Below are 19,018 nucleotides of genomic sequence, written 5' to 3' on the forward strand. Positions count from 1 at the left end.
CAAGCATAGAAACATTTTATTTACTCTGCTATATTTTGAAGACATTTTGGTACACTACACAATACGTAAAGCACCGTACATGTGTGTGAGAAATTAAGGTAGAATTAATATAACAAGCTGAAACACACAGGTTAATAGCAAATATAATAGAAATACCAGAATGAATATATGTTGGTGCAATTCCAACATATACGGGAGATTATTCATAGAAACTTTCTATACTCCAGTCACTGTCAATGTCTATAGAACCATAGTCATTTCCTTCTGTGGTATCTCTTCAATGTCCTTCCTGGGGCAATACCTGCAATGCTGTACCATCGTGTTGTGCATTTTTCCTTCTTCCTCATTCCTTGCTTTGACTATGTCGTCCTCTTTTCCCACTACCTCTTCTTACACCCATGGTAACTGTTTTCTGGGAATGGGGTACATTATTATGACTCATGATGAAGTGTGGGATGTATTTCTTTATTTCCTGAAGATTTTTCCACACCTAAAATTTTATTTCAATTGCATTTTGATGCAAAAGTTGCAGAAGCGGTGTTGATGGGTGACCAATATTGGGCCTGCTAAAATCCACTTCTATAAACTCATGAAACAGTTCAGTGAATACTTTAACTACATTGTCAGAGGATTTTGCTTGCTAATTCAAATCTACCTGATATTCCTCCAGTGTATTTTGTTTCCTTTGCTATCATATCCATGGCTTTAATTTAAGAAAGCTTTTTGTTTTCATTCCCAGTAGTTATCACCTTCACTGCTTCCATCCCTTCTTGGGGAACAAATATACATTTGAAGTGCTTCTTTGCCTTTCCACAGAGACCAAAATCTATCATACTCTATATATGTGTGTGGAACTGGTGATCTACTGTGTCACTATGTTTATTTTGCTTCAAGAAGTAACCCAATAATTCAAAAAATGGTTCAAATGGCTCTGAGCACTATACGACTTAACTTCTGAGGTCATCAGTCGCCTAGAACTTAGAACTAATTAAACCTAACTAACCTAAGGACATCACACACATCCATGCCCGAGGCAGGATTCTAACCTGCGACCGTAGCGGACACACGGTTCCAGACTGAAGCGCCTAGAAACGCACAGCCACACCGGCCGGCAATAATTCAAAATAGGGTGTATTTAAAAATGTATTAAGTATTATTGTAAATACTCGTAGTAGCTAAAACATATATTAATAATAATAATACATAACTTCTGAGAAAAGAAATAATAATAATAATAATAATAATAATAATTCTGCAACATGAAGTCACCCAAGCAATTAATTCTACTCGCAATTGGAAAGCCCCTGGAAAAGATAAAATAGCAAATTTCTGGCTAAAGAAGTTCACCTCAACACATTCACATCTAACAAATAATTTAACAGTTACATTGCAGACCCATACACATTCCCTGATACACTTACACATGGAATAACTTATCTGAAACCTAAAGATCAAGCAGACACACCAAACCCAGCAAAATATCGCCCCATAACATGCCTACCAACAATATACAAAATATTAACTTCAGTCATTACACAGAAATTAATGACACATACAACACAGAACAAAATTATAAATGAAGAACAAAAAGGCTGTTGCAAAGGAGCACGAGGATGTAAAGAGCAACTGATAATAGATGCAGAGGTGACATATCAAGCTAAAACTAAACAAAGGTCACACACTAAACAAGAAGATTACATACTGGATAACCACAGCGACTGCATAGAAGCGATGGAAAAAACAGATGCCTATAAATATCTAGGATACAGACAAAAAATAGGAATAGATAATACAAATATTAAAGAAGAACTAAAAGAAAAATATAGACAAAGACTAACAAAAATACTGAAAACAGAATTGACAGCAAGAAACAAGACCAAAGCTATAAATACTTATGCCATACCAATATTGACCTACTCATTTGGAGTAGTGAAATGGAGTAACACAGACCTAGAAGCACTCAATACACTTACACAATCACAATGCCACAAATATAGAATACATCACATACATTCAGCAACAGAAAGATTCACATTAAGCAGAAAGGAAGGAGGAAGGGGATTTATCAACATAAAAAACCTACATTATGGACAGGTAGACAATTTAAGAAAATTCTTTATAGAACGAGCAGAAACTAGCAAAATACACAAAGCAATCACTCATATAAATACATCGGCTACACCATTGCAATTTCATAACCACTTCTACAACCCTTTAGATCACATAACATCAACAGACACGAAGAAAATAAATTGGAAAAAGAAAACACTACACGGCAAGCACCCGTATCATTTAACACAGCCACACATCGATCAAGACGCATCCAACACATGGCTAAGAAAAGGCAATATATACAGTGAGACGGAAGGATTCATGATTGCAATACAGGATCAAACAATAAACACCAGATATTACAGCAAGCATATTATTAAAGATCCCAATACCACAATAGATAAATGCACACTTTGCAAACAACAAATAGAAACAGTAGATCACATCACAAGTGGATGTACAATACTAGCAAATACAGAATACCCCAGAAGACATGACAATGTAGCAAAAATACTACTACAACAACAACAACTTGCCATACAACATAAACTAATAAAACACATTCCCACATACAAGTATGCACCACAAAATGTACTAGAGAATGATGATTACAAATTATACTGGAACAGAACCATTACAACAGATAAAACAACACCACATAACAAACCTGACATCATACTCACCAGTAAAAAGAAGAAATTAACACAACTAATCGAAATATCCATACCCAATACAACAAATATACAAAAGAAAACAGGGGAAAAAATTGAAAAATACATCCAACTGGCTGAGGAAGTCAAGGACATGTGGCATCAGGATAAAGTTGACATCATACCAATTATACTATCAACTACAGGAGTCATACCACACAATATCCACCAGTACATCAATGCAATACAGCTACATCCAAACTTATATATACAACTACAGAAATCAGTAATTATTGATACATGTTCAATTACCCGAAAGTTCCTAAATGCAATATAACATATACCGTACTGTTAAAAGGAAGTGACGCTTGATCAAGGTCCGTGTCACTCCGTTTTTAACTAGACTTAACGTCTGAGAAAGTGAAGAAATAATAATATCATTTCACCTGTATGCATATTCTAAATTCAGTGCAGGCATTGGCTTAGAGTTTCTACTTTATCATCACAAAATGCAGAAAATTGCTTGTATATCTTTCATTCAGAAGAGATCCACACTTTAGCTTACCAAATATGTATTTAGATCATTTCCTTATGAAATGTCACTTGCACCATTTGTACTCTCAGCCCCTCAATTCGAACTCTAGTTTGTTCGAGTTTAATTCAAACTACATAAATGCTAATGTCGTGCAATAATACGCACTTAAGAGCCTGTCGAGTCTGCATAACTCACTTCATACACACTCATGATACCTATACTGCAGCTGAAATCTAGCTCTCCAATGAAGTACAGATTCAATCAGAGCTGAATACTAACTTACTCTCTACTACATATGCTTGCTTGTCAGCCTCAATGTGTTAAACACTTGGTGGGGGGGGGGGGGGGGGTCCCATACCAGACCATTCAACCAGAGAAAAGATCACAGAAGGTACTGGGGATCAAACCCAGATCCTTCCGCATCAAAGGCCACAATGCTATCCATTCGGCTACAGCTACCACTATAGTCTGCTGTCTTAGAATGATATGAAAATATTTCACATTTCTCTTAAATCTTCACTTTTCAACCACATCAAATTTGACTTAATTCTACAAATCTACAAAAGTTATTTATTTACAGAGACACTTACCAATGCCAGTTGTTGACATTTGTTGCATCTGGTCGTTCTTCAACAATCCATCGGGGATCACCTTCACCCCACTTAGCCATTTCTGAAATAGAATGACAGTATAATGCATTCATAAGTATGAAAACTTATCTTCAATACTATGTAACTAATGAATAAACACAACAAAACTGATAAGTATCTGGACAAATCCAACCATAGTTTCTGAGAGCATGTATGAATTTGTTCTTTATCTTATCTCCAGGAACCAAGCAACCTGAAACAACCACAACAACAACAACAACAACAACAACAACAACAACCACCACCTCCTAACTGTGCTGTCTTACAATATATTTATTCACAACCGGTTTCAATCATCAATCATCTTCCTAGTGCTGGGACAAACATAAAAAAGTGAAAACTGAATATCAACACAAATTTCATTTTTGTGAAAATTATTAGCTGGAAAAAATTCTACGAAAAATATTGTGACAACTTCACACGTCATACGTGCTATTTAACCACAAAGAATGTCATAGATAACTTGCAAATGTCAGAAAAATACTTCGCCATAGTACCGCCTTCACCAAACAGAAAACATTGAAAATATGAACCCATATAACAGCAGTAAGTGCACAGCACCACTGCTCAGGCACAACACCCAGTAAGTTAATGCCCCAAGTGTTGATCAAAGAAGCTACAAGCCTGAAGTCAAACAACAAGGTCAAATATAAAGATCAAGGAACAAGTTCCAAAATATTAGTACAGTCACAGAGAAACACGCATGCACTAAAATTACAATAAAAAGAAATACAATAAAAGCAGATATACATGTATACTTTTTCACTTCATTTAAATACAATATTATTTAATACAATAGCAACATGATACCATTATAATATTACACGATATCTTGTCACATGATAAAAGCAAACCAACCATTTGGTGAAAACCACCACGTAAGAAAAGTATACATAGTCATGTACAATAATATGCAATACAATAGTCACATGATGCTGTTGCATTTCATATGATACTACAGTATCATCACATGATAAAAACAAACTGACCATTTAGTAAGTTGTTGTTTTTTTTTTTTTTTTTTTTTTTTTTTTTTTGGGGGGGGGCGCTCAACTACTGAGGTCATTAGCGCCCAGTCACTGTTGTGAGAGCACATGGAATCTGGTAAAACTCAAGGGGATGGGGGGACACCAGAAGGACCTGACAAATATGCAGATAAAATAAGTAAAAAGGTTAAATGTCTTTGGACAAGCCAGTTAAAGTTATAAAACGCAGAATACGAGCAGCTGCTCGAGCGTCATCAGCTAAAACATCCGGTAAAGTAGATGGCAGGGACAGGACAACACGAAATTGACTAAAACAGGGACACGACAATAAAACATGGCGCACTGTTAATGCCTGACCACAAGGGCACTGCGGGGCTGGGTCACCGGAGAGCAGGTAGCGGTGGCTAAACCGGCAATGCCCAATCCGCAACCTGGTCAGAAGGACCTCCTCGCGCCGAGATGGTCAGGAGGATGTTGTCCAAGCAGTTGGGAGCGGTTTTACTGCCCGGAGCTTGTTTCCTTGGAGGGATGACCAAGCATCCCACCACAACGACACAAGCCTCTTACATACATCCCCACAAACTTCAGATGACGGGACACAATGGGAGGCTGGCCGAGGCAGGAGGACTGCAGCCTTGGCTGCAGCATCCGCAGCCTCATTCCCAGGCACTCCTACATGTCCGGGAACCCACAGAAAGCTGACAGAACCACCATTATCAGTGAAAGAATGGAGGGACTGCTGTATCCGTTGAATCAAGGGATGGACCGGATAGGGAGCTCCAAGGCTCTGAAGAGCACTGAGGGAATCAGAGCAGAGTACATACGATGAATGGCGGTGGCGGCGGGCATACTGAATGGCCTGATGGAGAGCAAAAAGCTCGGCCGTAAAGCTGGAACATTGGTCGAGGAGCCGGTATTTAAAGGTGGCGGCCCCGACGACAAAGGCACAGCCGACACCATCATCAGTCTTGGAGCCATCGGTGTAAATAAAGGTGTGACCGGCAAGTCGAGCACGAAGTTCGACAAACCGTGAGCAATACACTGCAGCCGGAGTACCCTCCTTCGGAAGTGAGCTGAGGTCGAGATAAATACGAACCGGAGCCTGGAGCCAAGGTGGTGTCGGGCTCTCACCCTCTCTGAAGGTGGTAGGGAGGGCAAAATCCAATTGTCACAGCAGGCGACGGAAGCGGACTCCGGGGGGCAGCAGGGCAGACACATACAACCCGTACTGACGGTCGAGAGAATCGGCGAAGAAGGACTTGTAAGAGGGGTGGTCGGGCATAGACAACAGCCGGCAGGCATACCGACACAGCAGTACGTCGCGCCGGTAGGTCAATGGTAACTCGGCAGCTTCAGCATAAAGACTCTCGACAGGACTAGTGTAGAAGGCTCCGGTCGCAAGACGTATCCCCCGATGGTGGATGGAGTTGAGCCGGCATAAGAGGGATGGCCGAGCGGACGAGTAGACGAAGCTCCCATAATCCAGCTTCGATCGGACTATGGACCGATACAAGCGAAGCAGGACAGTGCGATCCTGCTCCCCAAGATGAACCGCTAAGAACTCTGAGGACATTAAGGGAACGTGTACAACGGGCCGCCAAATAAGAGACATGTGGAGACCAACACAGTTTCCTGTCCAACGTGAGCCCTAGAAACTTAGTTGTGTCCACGAATGGGAGAACAACGGGACCGAGATGTAAGGATGGCGGAAGGAACGCTTTATATTGCCAAAAGTTGATACAAACCGTCTTCTCTTCAGAAAACCGGAAGCCATTTGCCACGCTCCATGAGTAGAGGCTGTCTAGACAACGCTGAAGGCAGCGCTCCAGGAGGCATGTTCTCTGGGCACTGCAGTAGATCGCGAAGTCATCGATAAAGAGAGAGCCTGAGACATTAGGTGGAATGCAATCCATAATTGGATTGATCGCAATGGCAAAAAAGGCTACGCTCAAGACGGAGCCCTGAGGCACTCCGTTCTCCTGGAGGAAGACGTCGGACAATACGGAACCCACACGTACCCTAAACTTTCGATCCGTTAAAAAGGAATCAATAAAATGGGGCAGGCGATCGCGTAGGCCCCACCTGTGCATAGTGCGGAGGATACCTCCTCTCCAACAGGTATCATAAGCCTTCTCCAAGTCGAAGAACACGGCTACCGTTTGGCGCCTTCGCAAAAAGTTGTTCATGATGAATGTCGACAAGGTCACAAGGTGGTCAACAGCGGAGCGGCGGCGACGAAAGCCGCATTGGACATTAGTAAGTAACCGTCGAGATTCAAGAATCCAGACTAACCGAGCATTAACCATGCGCTCCATCACCTTACAGACACAGCTTTTAAGAGAAATGGGGCGGTAACTAGAAGGAAGGTGTCTATCCTTCCCGGGTTTGGGTATAGGAACAACAACGGCGTCACGCCAACGCATGGGGACTTGACCTTCGGTCCAGACGCGATTGTAGGTACGAAGAAGGAAGCTTTTGCCCGCCGGAGAAAGGTGTGCCAGCATCTGAACGTGAATGGCATCTGGCCCCGGAGCAGAGGACCGGGACAGTGCAAGCGCACGTTCGAGTTCCCGCATAGTAAAGAGGGCATTATAAGTTTCCAGATTTAGCGAGTGGAAGGAAGGTCGCCGAGCCTCTTCTGCCTCTTTCCTGGGAAGAAAGGCAGGATGGTAATGGGCGGAGCTTGAAACCTCCGCGAAAAAGCGGCCAAAGGCGTTGGAGACAGCCACAGGATCAACAAGGACCTCATTACCTGAGGTCAGGCCAGGTACCGAGGAGTGGGCCTTAGTGCCCGACAGCCGGCGCAGGCTACCCCAAACGACGGAAGAGGGAGTAAAACTGTTAAAGGAGCTGGTGAAAGAGGCCCAACAAGCTTTTTTGCTGTCTTTGATGACTCTACGGCATTGCGCTTTGAGTCGTTTGTATCCAATACAATTCGCCAACGTAGGATGGCGGCGAAAGGTGCGTAAAGCACGTCGTCGAGCACGGATAGCGTCCCTACAAGCCTCATTCCACCAGGGGACGGAAACGCGACGTGAAGAAGAGGTAGTACGAGGAATGGAACGTTCGGCAGCATTGATGATAACAGCCGTGAGGTATTCGACCTGACTGTCACAACTGGGAAAATCGTGGTCCGGAAAGGTCGCCAGGGAGGAGTAAAGTCCCCAGTCAGCTTTAAGTATGTTCCAGCTCGAAGGACGTGGGGATGGGGTGTGGTGCAGGAGACGAACGACACAGGGGAAGTGGTCACTCGAATAGGTGTCAGAAAGGACATACCACTCGAACCGACGGGCAAGAGTGGTAGAACAGATCGAGAGGTCCAAGTGGGAGTAGGTATGAGTAGAGTCCGAGAGGAAAGTCGGGGCGCCAGTATTGAGGCAGACAAGATTGAGATGGTTGAAGACATCCGCCAAGAGTGAGCCTCTTCGACAGGATGCAGGAGAGCCCCAAAGGGGATGATGGGCATTGAAGTCGCCAAACAATAAAAACGGCGGGGGAAGCTGAACGATCAGGTGCATCATGTCAGCCCGACTAACAGCAGATGACTGTGGAGTGTAGATGGTACAAACTGAAAAAGTAAAAGCAGAAAGAGTAATGCGGACAGCTATTGCTTGGAGTGGGGTGGTCAATGGGATGGGATGGGATGGTAATAGACATCGTCCCGAATGAGCAACATGACCCCACCATGAGCTGGGACACCGTGCACAGGGGTGAGGTCATACCGCTCCGAGGTATAGTGGCTAAAGGCAATACGGTCAGTCGGGCGCAACTTGGTTTCCTGGAGTCCAAGGACGAGCCGACAGTGCAGGCGGAGGAGCAGTTCTAATTCCTCCCGATTAGATCGAATACCTCTTATGTTCCAATGAAACAACGCCATCGCTAGTCAAAAAGTTGGGGGAACGAGACGGGGGAAGAGCTGGTCACCTCGACGGCCGCGGAGGGCCAGGTTGCGAGGGAACAACGCTACAACCGACGGGAGGCGGATCCGGTTCCATCGACTCGTCGCCAGCTGCGGCCGCTGACCCTGGTTGTGTAGGAGGGGCAGCATCGTTTGCCGACGAAAGGCCAGCTGAGCGCCTGGCAGCAGAGCGTCCCGGCGAAACTGAGGACGGCTGGGAGCAGCGACTCACGGATGGAGCGTCAGACGAAACGCGCCGGGGTGGAGAGGGGGATAGAGACTTCTTCTTGGAGGCCTTCTTGGAAGGCCGAGGAGGCACAGGGATGGTGGGCTGGACCCCAAGAAGGTCCTCACGCGCGGGGTCCGTTTTGGAACGCCGGACCTCGGAAGCTGGGGTCCGGAACGTTTCCCCGATGGACGCCTGAGAAGAGGATCGCTTCTCAGGTGGCGTGGGGGCAGGAGGAGGAGGAAGGGTGGCCCCTGGGGCAGAGGGGGTGGGGGCCACGGGGGAGGAGGATTTGGAAGGGAGGGATTTGGGAGGCGGAGGCAGAGCCCCCTGATGGGCGGAGGAGGTGGAGGGGGGACAGGATAGGGGTGAGGATACTGCGGAAGGAGTGGACACAACTGAGGCAAACGAAGTGGTCAATGGCACGGGATGGAGGCAGTCATACTTCTTCCTGGCCTCAGAATAAGAGAGCCGATCCAAAGTTTTGATTTCTTGTATCTTCTTCTCCTTCTGATATGCGGCGCAGGCGAGTGGACGCCAGGACAATTAATGCACCGAGGTGGTGGGGTGCATGTATGTTCCTCACGAAGAGGACGTCCACAATCGCCACAAAGGGGCTCAGCTTCACACTGTGACGACATGTGCCCAAAGCGCAAACACCTAAAACAGCGCATAGGAGGCGGGACGTAAGGTCGCACGTCACACCGGTAGCACATCACCTTTACCTTCTCCGGGAGAACGTCCCCCTCGAAGGCGCGGATAAAGGCCCCGGTGTCGATGCGACGGTCTTTGGGGCCGCGCTGGACTCGCCGGACGAAATGCACGCCTCAGCGCTCCAGGTTGGCCCTGAGCTCCTCATCAGATTGCAGCAGGAGGTCACGATGAAAAATAACCCCCTGCGTTCTATTTAGTGCCAGATGTGGGACAATGGATACTGGGATGTCCCCTAGGCGGTCGCACGCCTGGAGCGCCGCCGACTGTGTGGCGGAGGTGGTCTTGATAAGAACGGACCCTGAACGCATCTTGCTGAGAGCCTCGATTTCCCCAAAGATGTCCTCAATGTGCTGAACAAAGAACATGGGCTTGGAGGTGGCGAATGTCCCCCCATCGGTTCGAGAACAGACCAAATAGCGGGGGAAGTACTTCGCCCCAAGCCGGCGGGCCTGTCCCTCCTCCTATGGAGTGGCCAAGGGGGAAAGGGCAGGAGAACCAGAACTAGAAACGGTACCTTTTCTTTTGAAAGACTCGGCCGCAGAGCGACCTGATACGTGTTGACGTTTCATCTGCGAAACGTCCGCCCCGATACCACCCACTCCGACCAGGGGCTCTCCCCACGGGCGCCACCCAGCCGCAGCAAGGGCCACCTGGCAGGATGACCATTGCCGGGAGTCCTGATGCCCCAAGGAGACGGGCATCTACTCCTTGGCCGACGTGGGGAGGGTGCAGCTCAGGTATCGGCAGTACGATCCCTGTGTTGTCAGGGGGCTACAACCTAGAGGGTACATGACGACCCCACCACAACGGGCTGGCTACCGTGCTGGATTTCTGGTGCCATGGAAAGTCCATCATGATCGCTGGTGCAGATGGAGATGCACTATGGGCGTAACTTGGACAACCCATCAGGCGTTTAGGCCCAATTTGAGGAATAGTGGGTATGGTTACTACGCCGGTGCAATGCTGAGTGCCAAGGTCTTAGTGCACTTAGGACCAGTGGTACACCACGTAAGGTGTCCTTCCCCAAAAGGCTCGTACTTCTGTAGAATTTTGAAAAATGGAGGTCAAACCCCAAGGGGGACCATCACATGGAAGGCCGAAACGGTTGAAACTCCTTTTAGTCGCCTCTTACGACAGGCAGGAATACCTCGGGCCTATTCTAATCCCCGGACCCGCAGGGGGGCCATTTAGTAAGACCTACATCACAAGCATTGTGAAACCTAGTGCTAAGCTTAGCCAGGTTACAGAAAACCTAGGGGCCTTGTGCAAAGATTTTGATGGTGAGGACCATGTTCTTATAGTAGAAGGAACAGGAAACAGCCTGGCTAGCAATTTGGGCTATAGTATTAGGTGTGACCTGAATGTAATAGGAACAGCAACAGCTCACACTTGTGTGTGGGTTTGTGCATGTTTTGCAGTGCCATGACCAGCCCTGGGTTAATACGGCTGTCAACCTTGTTAACAGAGAGCTGGGGGAGTTACTGTTGGCAGAAACAATCTCATATCTGTGCTGTGCCTGTTGACGCAATTGGGAGATGGGGTTACAACTAGTCATGGCCTGCACCTGAATATGAGGGGGAAGGATAGATTAGTTGATCTTGCAGACAATGTAAAAGGGGGGCTACATGCACAAAAGACAAAATACCTGTGATTACTGGAGTCAGAGGGACACATTTTTAGGTTAGAGTCAGGTTACAGACAGAGTATTGAAAGAGACTAAAACAGAACAGTGCCATAATGTCTGTAGCACTACCCAGAGAAATAAAATTTGTGTGTTTCATCAGAACATTAGAGGATTGTAAAATAAGATAGATGAGCTTCTTGTATGCCTAGAAAATGGGGTAAATTCTGAAGGTATAAATGTTGTTTATCTCTCTGAACATCATGTTAACCGCAGGGATGGAGAAGTTAAATTTAAGGGGTTATAGATTAGCGTATTATTCGTGTAGGGTCAACATGGAAAAAGGAGTTGCTACTTATATAAAAACTGGTCACAAAGTCAAAAATATTTAAACAAATAGTTTTTGTGTAGATCAGATCCTTGAAGCATGTGCTTGTGAGTTCCTACTGCAATATACTTCATATAGTAATTTTAACAATCTACAGATCCCCTCAAGGTAACTTTCAGCAATTCATGAAAAATCTAGAGGCATTATTGAGCCAAGTGTCAGACAAAAAGAAGCAGTCAGTGGTTTGTGGTGATTTTAATGTAGATTTCTTAAAAGATATGGATAGGGAAAATGAGCTAGAATCTTTGTTTGGTTGTTTCAATCTAGTATCTGTTGTAAATTTTCCAACTCGTGTGCAGCAGGATGGTAGGTCACTTATCAATAACATTTTCACAGACAGTGCTCAGGTAGAAACAATTAATGTGTACCCAGTTGTTAATGGGCTATCTGATCATAATGCACAGTTAATGGAAATAACACATATAGCACCTTACAGGTTTAAGGAAGGTTCATACAAGGCAGGGAGGCTTATTGATGCGAACAGGGTACAGAGTTTTAAGAGCAGCCTAGAAGAGGTAGAATGGGATGAAGTATACACAGAAAATGATGTTGATGTCAAATTAAATTTATTCCGCCATAAACTTGTCTCAATATTTGAGAGTTGCTTTCCTGAAATGTTAGCCAAAAAACCATTACAAAGTCAAGTAAGCCATAGATTACTAAGGGAATTAAGATGTTGTGCAAGAGGAAGAGGGAAATACATGGACAGGCCAGAATAAGTCAGGATCTGATGTTTCTTGCTTACTACAAAAGATACTGCAATATTTCAAGGAAAGTCATTAAGAAGTCGAGAAGCTTACGAGTTCTGACAGAAATTAATAATGTGGGTAATAAGATTAAAACTATATGGAATATTGTCAAACGGGAGATAGGGCAGCCTGACAGTGCACAGCATACCATAGCAATAAAGTTAAATGATGATGTGAGTGTTAAAAATACTTGCAGCTTGTGAATTATCAATCACTTTCTGAATGTAGAGCAAAAATAGGGTTAAGGGTTCAGTTGAAGAAGCAAAATAGTATGTTAGATATGTCATTCCCCAGGACTTTAGGCCTTTAGAAATAGCACCAACATCCCCCACTGAAATTAAGGGAATTATAAATATACTGAAAAACAAGAGCTCATGTGGTGTTGATGGAGTCTAACAGAATTTTGAAGTAGTGTTCTAATTTAATAAGTGGAGTCCTTAGCGATATATCTAGTGCTTAGCTGGCACAGGGAATTTTTCCAGACAGATTGAAGTACGCAATTGTCAAACCTCTTCATAAGAAAGGGGACAAGAGTGACTTAAATAATTATAGACCAATCTCATTGCTGACTTCATTTTCTAAAATATTCAAAAAAGTTATGTATTCCAGAGTAGTCTCACATTTCAGTGAAAATAATTTACTCAAGATGTCAGAGTTCGGATTCTGGAAGGGTTACTCAACTGAGAATGCTACCTACACATTTACTCATCAAATAGTACAAGCCCTAATTTTTGTGATCTTTCCAAGGCATTTGATTGTGTGGATCATGTCACACTCTTAGAAAAACTCAGGTTTTATGAAACTGAAGGCTATACACACAGTTGGTTCAAATCATACTTAAGGAACAGAAAGCAGAAAGTTGTGCTGAATAACACGAATAATGTTGGGAGGGTGGTAAATGTACAATGTCACATAACAATCCAAAGATTTGGTGAGAATGACCAGCATAATAAAAAATCTACATAGACATATAATGTCAGAACATTATGAGAAGCATTAACCTCAACAGAACATAAAAACCAAAACAACCACCAAAACAATTCCAATGTCAAGTCCACACCAAAAGTTCAAGATTAAACATATTGTAACCAACTGAGACACCAAGGCTAAAATCACTTCTAATGTTGTCCTACAGAAACAATAATTATTCATATTGCAACATGTGTTACCTTACTGTCCATTCCCAAACAATTTTATTAAAGTAATTAACCAATAATCTGAACATGGCACATGCCCAATACACGCCATATTATCCAACTGCATCAATATTAAAACCAACACTGAATTTAACTATCAGAAAATACACACACATCTGTTATCATATCCAAATAAGCCAGCTGTGAAATTATGCCTACTCCATAAAAGTGTAAGAGATTCTAAGGGGTGGCAGAGATCTACGTAAAATACGCTGTATGTCTCCATGGCCTATCTCATAGTGTATTTATATTGTTTAATATTTGACCATGTGTGCAGATCCATTATAATATTATGTATCTAATAAAAAATCTAAGGCACATGTTGAAAATAGCTAAAAAGTTTCAACATGGAAAATTTAAATGTATAAAAAAAGAGGGTGGGGTAGGGGTGTGAAGCATACACAAACCTTATATCTATGGCATCAGCAACAGCATGTATAAATGTTAATTACAACATGCATGTAAAACCATTCTAGTATTAGGTCCTAAATAACAGAAAAGGATGTCTAGGTAGAAGTTTATGTGACAAGGCTGTCACTTATGAAAATTTAAATGTAAAAAATTTGTAAATTTTGATGGGGGGGGGGTCTAGGGTAAGATAATTTAAGTACACACCAAGGAACTATGCTTTAACCATTCTGAGTAACTTATATATACAGTACATCAGTGTGTAATCATTATAATGTTGCCACTGATACACCATGAAAACAATGGAGGCCAAAGTAACACACACATTGTTAATACGATGTACTGCATACACTACTCATTAACAGCTATTTATGCTAAGACATACCATCAAAACAGTGTTAATTAAAATGTGTATAGAGCGTTGGGTGGGGAAGAATTTAAATTAAAGCTAAAATGTGTACCTCTCTGTGACTGTACTATAATATACATATATTTCTGAACTTGTTTCTTGACTTTGGCTTGTAGTTTCTTTGCTAAACACTTGTGCGTTAACCCACTGGATGATGTGCCTGAACAATAGTGCTGTGCACTTATTGCCATTACATGGTCTCATATTTTCAACATTTTCTTCTTGCTTAAGCTGACATGGTGTGAAGTATCTCCTACTGATATCTGCAAGTCAGCTATGGCATCTTTTCTGGGTAAATAGCATATATGACACACTCTTAACATTTTTCATAAGTAAATTTAATTTTTCTGACTAATAATTTTCATGGAAATTTAATTTTTGTTGATATTCACAGTTTTTGCTTTGTTTCAATTTTAATGCCAGCACTGAAGAGCAATGATCAAAACCAGTTATGAATAAATACATTTTAAAACAATACAGTATGTACCATGCATTTCTCCAAGTAACAGTCTCCTGAAAAAAAATTGTGATATATTGTCCAAGCACAGCACAAAAGGCAATAACGAGATATGAATAACAAAAACAAAAGGCTGCAATTTGCTTCATCAAACAGTGTCTTGCAGCACTTTCACTCAAGTAAAAATAAAGGTAGGAGATGTATCCAAGAAGGTGAAAGTTCTGGAAGGAAATTCCCAGTGGAACAATTACCAAACGGAAAGAAGAAAAACAAAGACGACGTACGGCACTATAACAGGAGAAAGGACAACAAACACTACAATGGACAAAACAGGGACAAAAAAACCACAGAGACACACAAGAAACAGGGAGAAGAGATTAAAAACAAAAAAGATTACCATGGCTGGCTGACCACGAGATTAAAGGAGAAGCCAGCCACTTCGAAACACATGAAAACCTCCACACTAAAATCCCTAGAGTGGAGGACAAATGATACGCATTAAAACTCAGCTCAAATGATAAAACCCACCCTCACGAATAAAATGTACAACTAAAGCTACTGTTGAGGCATTGTCACCCAACACCAAAGGTAGGGTGCTGGGAAAGTTAACAATCCACTGCAGAGCAGCTAAAAGTGGGCAGTCCAGCAAGATGTGGATGACTTATTTGGGAGCCACAGCAACAATGAGGTGGGTCCTCGTGACGCAGGAGGTAACCCTGTATAAGCCACGTATGGCCAATGCGGAGCCGACAAAGGACAACTGATTCCTTGCGAGATGCCCGCAGGGTAGACTTCCACACAGTCATAGTCTCCTTAATGACACACAGTTTGTTATGCCACTCCATCTCCCAAAGCTGAAAAACCTTGCAGCATAAGACAGATCTCAGGTCAGTTTCAGAGACACCTATCTCCAGAAGCGGTTTCCGCGTAGCCTGTCAGCAAGTTTGTTGCCTAGGATTCCGACGTGTCCTGGAGTCCACACAAACACCACTGAATGATGGGACCGGTCCAGGGCACAGATGGACTCCTGGATCGATGGTACCGAAGGATGACGAGGGTAACACTGGGCAATAGCTTGTAAGCTGCTCAGGGAGACTGAACAGAGAAGAAACAACTCACCAGAACCGGAACAGATGTACTGAAGTGCACGAGATAGGGCCACAAGCTCTGCAGTGAATACACTGCAGCCAGTGGGCAAGGAATTCTGTTCAATATAGCCTCCGCTGACATAGGTGAATCCAACATTACCATGAGCCATCAAGCTGATGGTGTAAGCAACTTCAGGGCCCCGGAACACGTCAAAAATTGAGAAAGTGACAGCCGAGAGCGGTGGGGTTAACGAGTCCTTCGAGCCATGCAAAACATCCAGACGGAGCTTCGGCAGAATTTTACACCATGGAGGTGTACATGAATGGACCTCACGTAGAGGTGGCAAAGGGAAGGTCTCCAGTTCTAATAGACGGGATCGCACATGAACCATAATCGTGAGCCCTGACCTCAGCCGCCAATGTGAGATATTAACTGCTGCAGGTGGGAAAAGGAGACGGTAATTCAGATGTGCAGGAGAACTACGAATGTGTGCAACATAACTGGCGAGCAGTTGTGCATGTCGGATCCGCAATGCAGGGACTCTGGCCTCCACCAGGACACTGGTCACCGGACTCTTTCAATAAGCTCCTGTCACTAGGTGAGCACCACAGTGGTGCACTGCGTCGAGTAAATGCAATGCTGAGGGCACCACCGAACCATAAACCAGACTCCCGTAGTCAAGGCGGGATTGAACAAGGGCTCTGTAGAGCTGCAGCAGCGTAGAGCTATCTGCACCCCAATTGGTGTTGCTCAGACAGTGGAGAACATTGAGGCTCTGCCAGCACTCTCTCTTAAGCTGACGAAGGTGAGGTAGCCAAGTCAATCAGGCATCAAAAACCAGTCCTAATAATTTATACATCTTCACTACAGTGAGTGGATCATCATTAAGATAAAGTTCTGGTTCCCGATGAACGGTACGATGCTGACCGAAGTGCAGACACATGACTACACGGCTGAAAACTGGAAGCCATAAGCTAAAGCCCACGACTGTCTTGTGAATGGCTCCCTGTAGGCGCCGCTCAGCAACACCAGTACTGGAGGAGCAATACAAAATGCAGAAGTCACCTGCTTACAGAGAAGGGGAAACCGACAGCCCTACAGCTGCTGTCAGGCTGTTAATGACCACTAAAAATAGCGACACACTCAATTCGGAGCCCTGAGGAATGCCTTTTTCCTGAATATGGGTGGAACTATGGAAGGCACCAACGTTGACACAAAAGTACGAAGCAACAGGAAGTTTCGGATAAAAATTGGGAACGGACCCCCAGAGACCCCACTCATACGATGTGGCAAGGGCATTATGTCGCCAGGTCGTGTCGTATGCTTTACATAAGTCAAGAAAGATGGCAACCAGGTGTTGGCATCTGGAAAAGGCTGTTTGGCTGGCAGACTTGAGGGACACAAGATTATCAGTGGTAGAGCAACCGTGGCAGAAGCTGCCCTGACATGGAGCCAGTAGGCCGCCTGACTCCAGGACCCAACCCAACCGCCAATGCACCATACATTCCAGCACATTACAGAGAACGTTGGCGAGGCTGATGGGCCAATAGCTATCCACATGAAGCGGATTTTTACCAGGTTTTAGCACCAGTAAGATGGTGCTCTCCCACCATTGCAATGGAAAGACACCATCGCACCAGATCCAGTTTAAGATGATGAGGAGATATTACTTGTAGTCAGACGAGAGATGTTTAATCGTCTGACTGTGACCCGATCCGGCCCAAGAGCTGTGCTGGAGAAATGAGCAAGGGTGCTGAGGAGCTCCCACTCTGTAAACGGGGCATTATAGGGTTCACTGTGGCATGTAGTGAACAAGAGGACTTTCCCTTCCATCCGCCGTTTGAGGGTGTGTCAGGCTGGGGGAGTAGTTCGATGCAGAGGTTCAAGCATAGTGCTCAGCAAAGTGCACAGCAATCACGTTTGCATTGGTACAGAGCATGCCATTGATGTTAACACCAGGGACACCTGTTAGAGTCTGGTACCCAAAAAGATGTCCGATCTTCATCCAGACTTGGGAAGGTGATGTATGGCACCCAATTGTTGAGACTTCCCTCTCTCTACACTCCTGTTTCCGTCATTTTGGTTGGTTTTGGGGTTTGATGGGGGATAAACATCGAGGTTATCAGTCCCCTTTCTGTCATTTTATAAGCAGCTGCGTAAAATCTATTATGTGCTCTAGGTAAGGGTGCCACTTATGTCGCTGTAGAGCTTGCCAACACACTAATTGCCTCAGCGACTTTTGGCGACCACCAAGGGACTGTCTTTCGCCGGGGGCGCCCTCGAGAACAAGGGATCACATTTTCAACCACAGGAATTATCGTTTTAGTGACCAGCTCAATCACAACATCGATGGCACCACGTGCGGAAGACTCACCGGTGACAACAGCAGTGAAGGCTACCCAGTCTGCCTTGTTTAAAGCCAAAGTGCGTAGGCGTCCGTGGGCATGACGCCAGGGGAGTGACAAGAAGATGGGGAAGTGGTCACTACCACACAGGTAGTCATGTGCTCCCCAGTGGATAGATAGGGGAAGTACTGGGCTGCAAATTTATAAATCAATGGCCGAGTAATTACCATGAGCCACACTGAAATGTGTGGCGGCCCCATTACTTAAAGAGGTAGAGGTAGAGTTGACAGTAAATTTTCGACATCTCTGCCACAGCCAGTAAGCATGGGGCTACCCCACAAGGGATTATGGGTGTTAAAATCTCCCAAATGTAGGAAAGGTTTAGGGAGCTGACAATCAGTGCATCCAATACGTTCAGGGGTACAGCACCATCTGGAGGAAGATATACATTGCAGACAGTTATTTCCTGCATCGTCCGTATTCCGACAGCCACAGCTTCAAGAGGGGTTTGAACAGGCACAGGTTCACTACAGAGAGAGTTTAGGACATAAATGCAAACTCCACCTGACACACTATTGTAGTCGCTACAGTTCCTGTAATATCCCTTATAGCCACGGAGGGCAGGGATCCGCATTGCCGAGAACC

General features: G+C 44.4%; 1 protein-coding gene across 1 annotated transcript in view; it reads right to left on the minus strand.

Moving 5' to 3' along the window:
- The window catches only part of LOC126248482 (activator of 90 kDa heat shock protein ATPase homolog 1), a 107,174-nt gene that overhangs the window by 70,691 nt on the left and 17,465 nt on the right, over nucleotides 1–19,018 (minus strand). The window contains exon 2 of the mRNA XM_049949500.1: nucleotides 3,828–3,909. Coding sequence (XP_049805457.1) covers nucleotides 3,828–3,907 — 80 coding nt within the window. The 5' untranslated portion in view covers nucleotides 3,908–3,909. The remainder of the gene's footprint in view (nucleotides 1–3,827; nucleotides 3,910–19,018) is intronic.

This window comes from Schistocerca nitens, chromosome 3 (assembly GCF_023898315.1).
Source record: "Schistocerca nitens isolate TAMUIC-IGC-003100 chromosome 3, iqSchNite1.1, whole genome shotgun sequence".
Taxonomy (NCBI): domain Eukaryota; kingdom Metazoa; phylum Arthropoda; class Insecta; order Orthoptera; family Acrididae; genus Schistocerca; species Schistocerca nitens.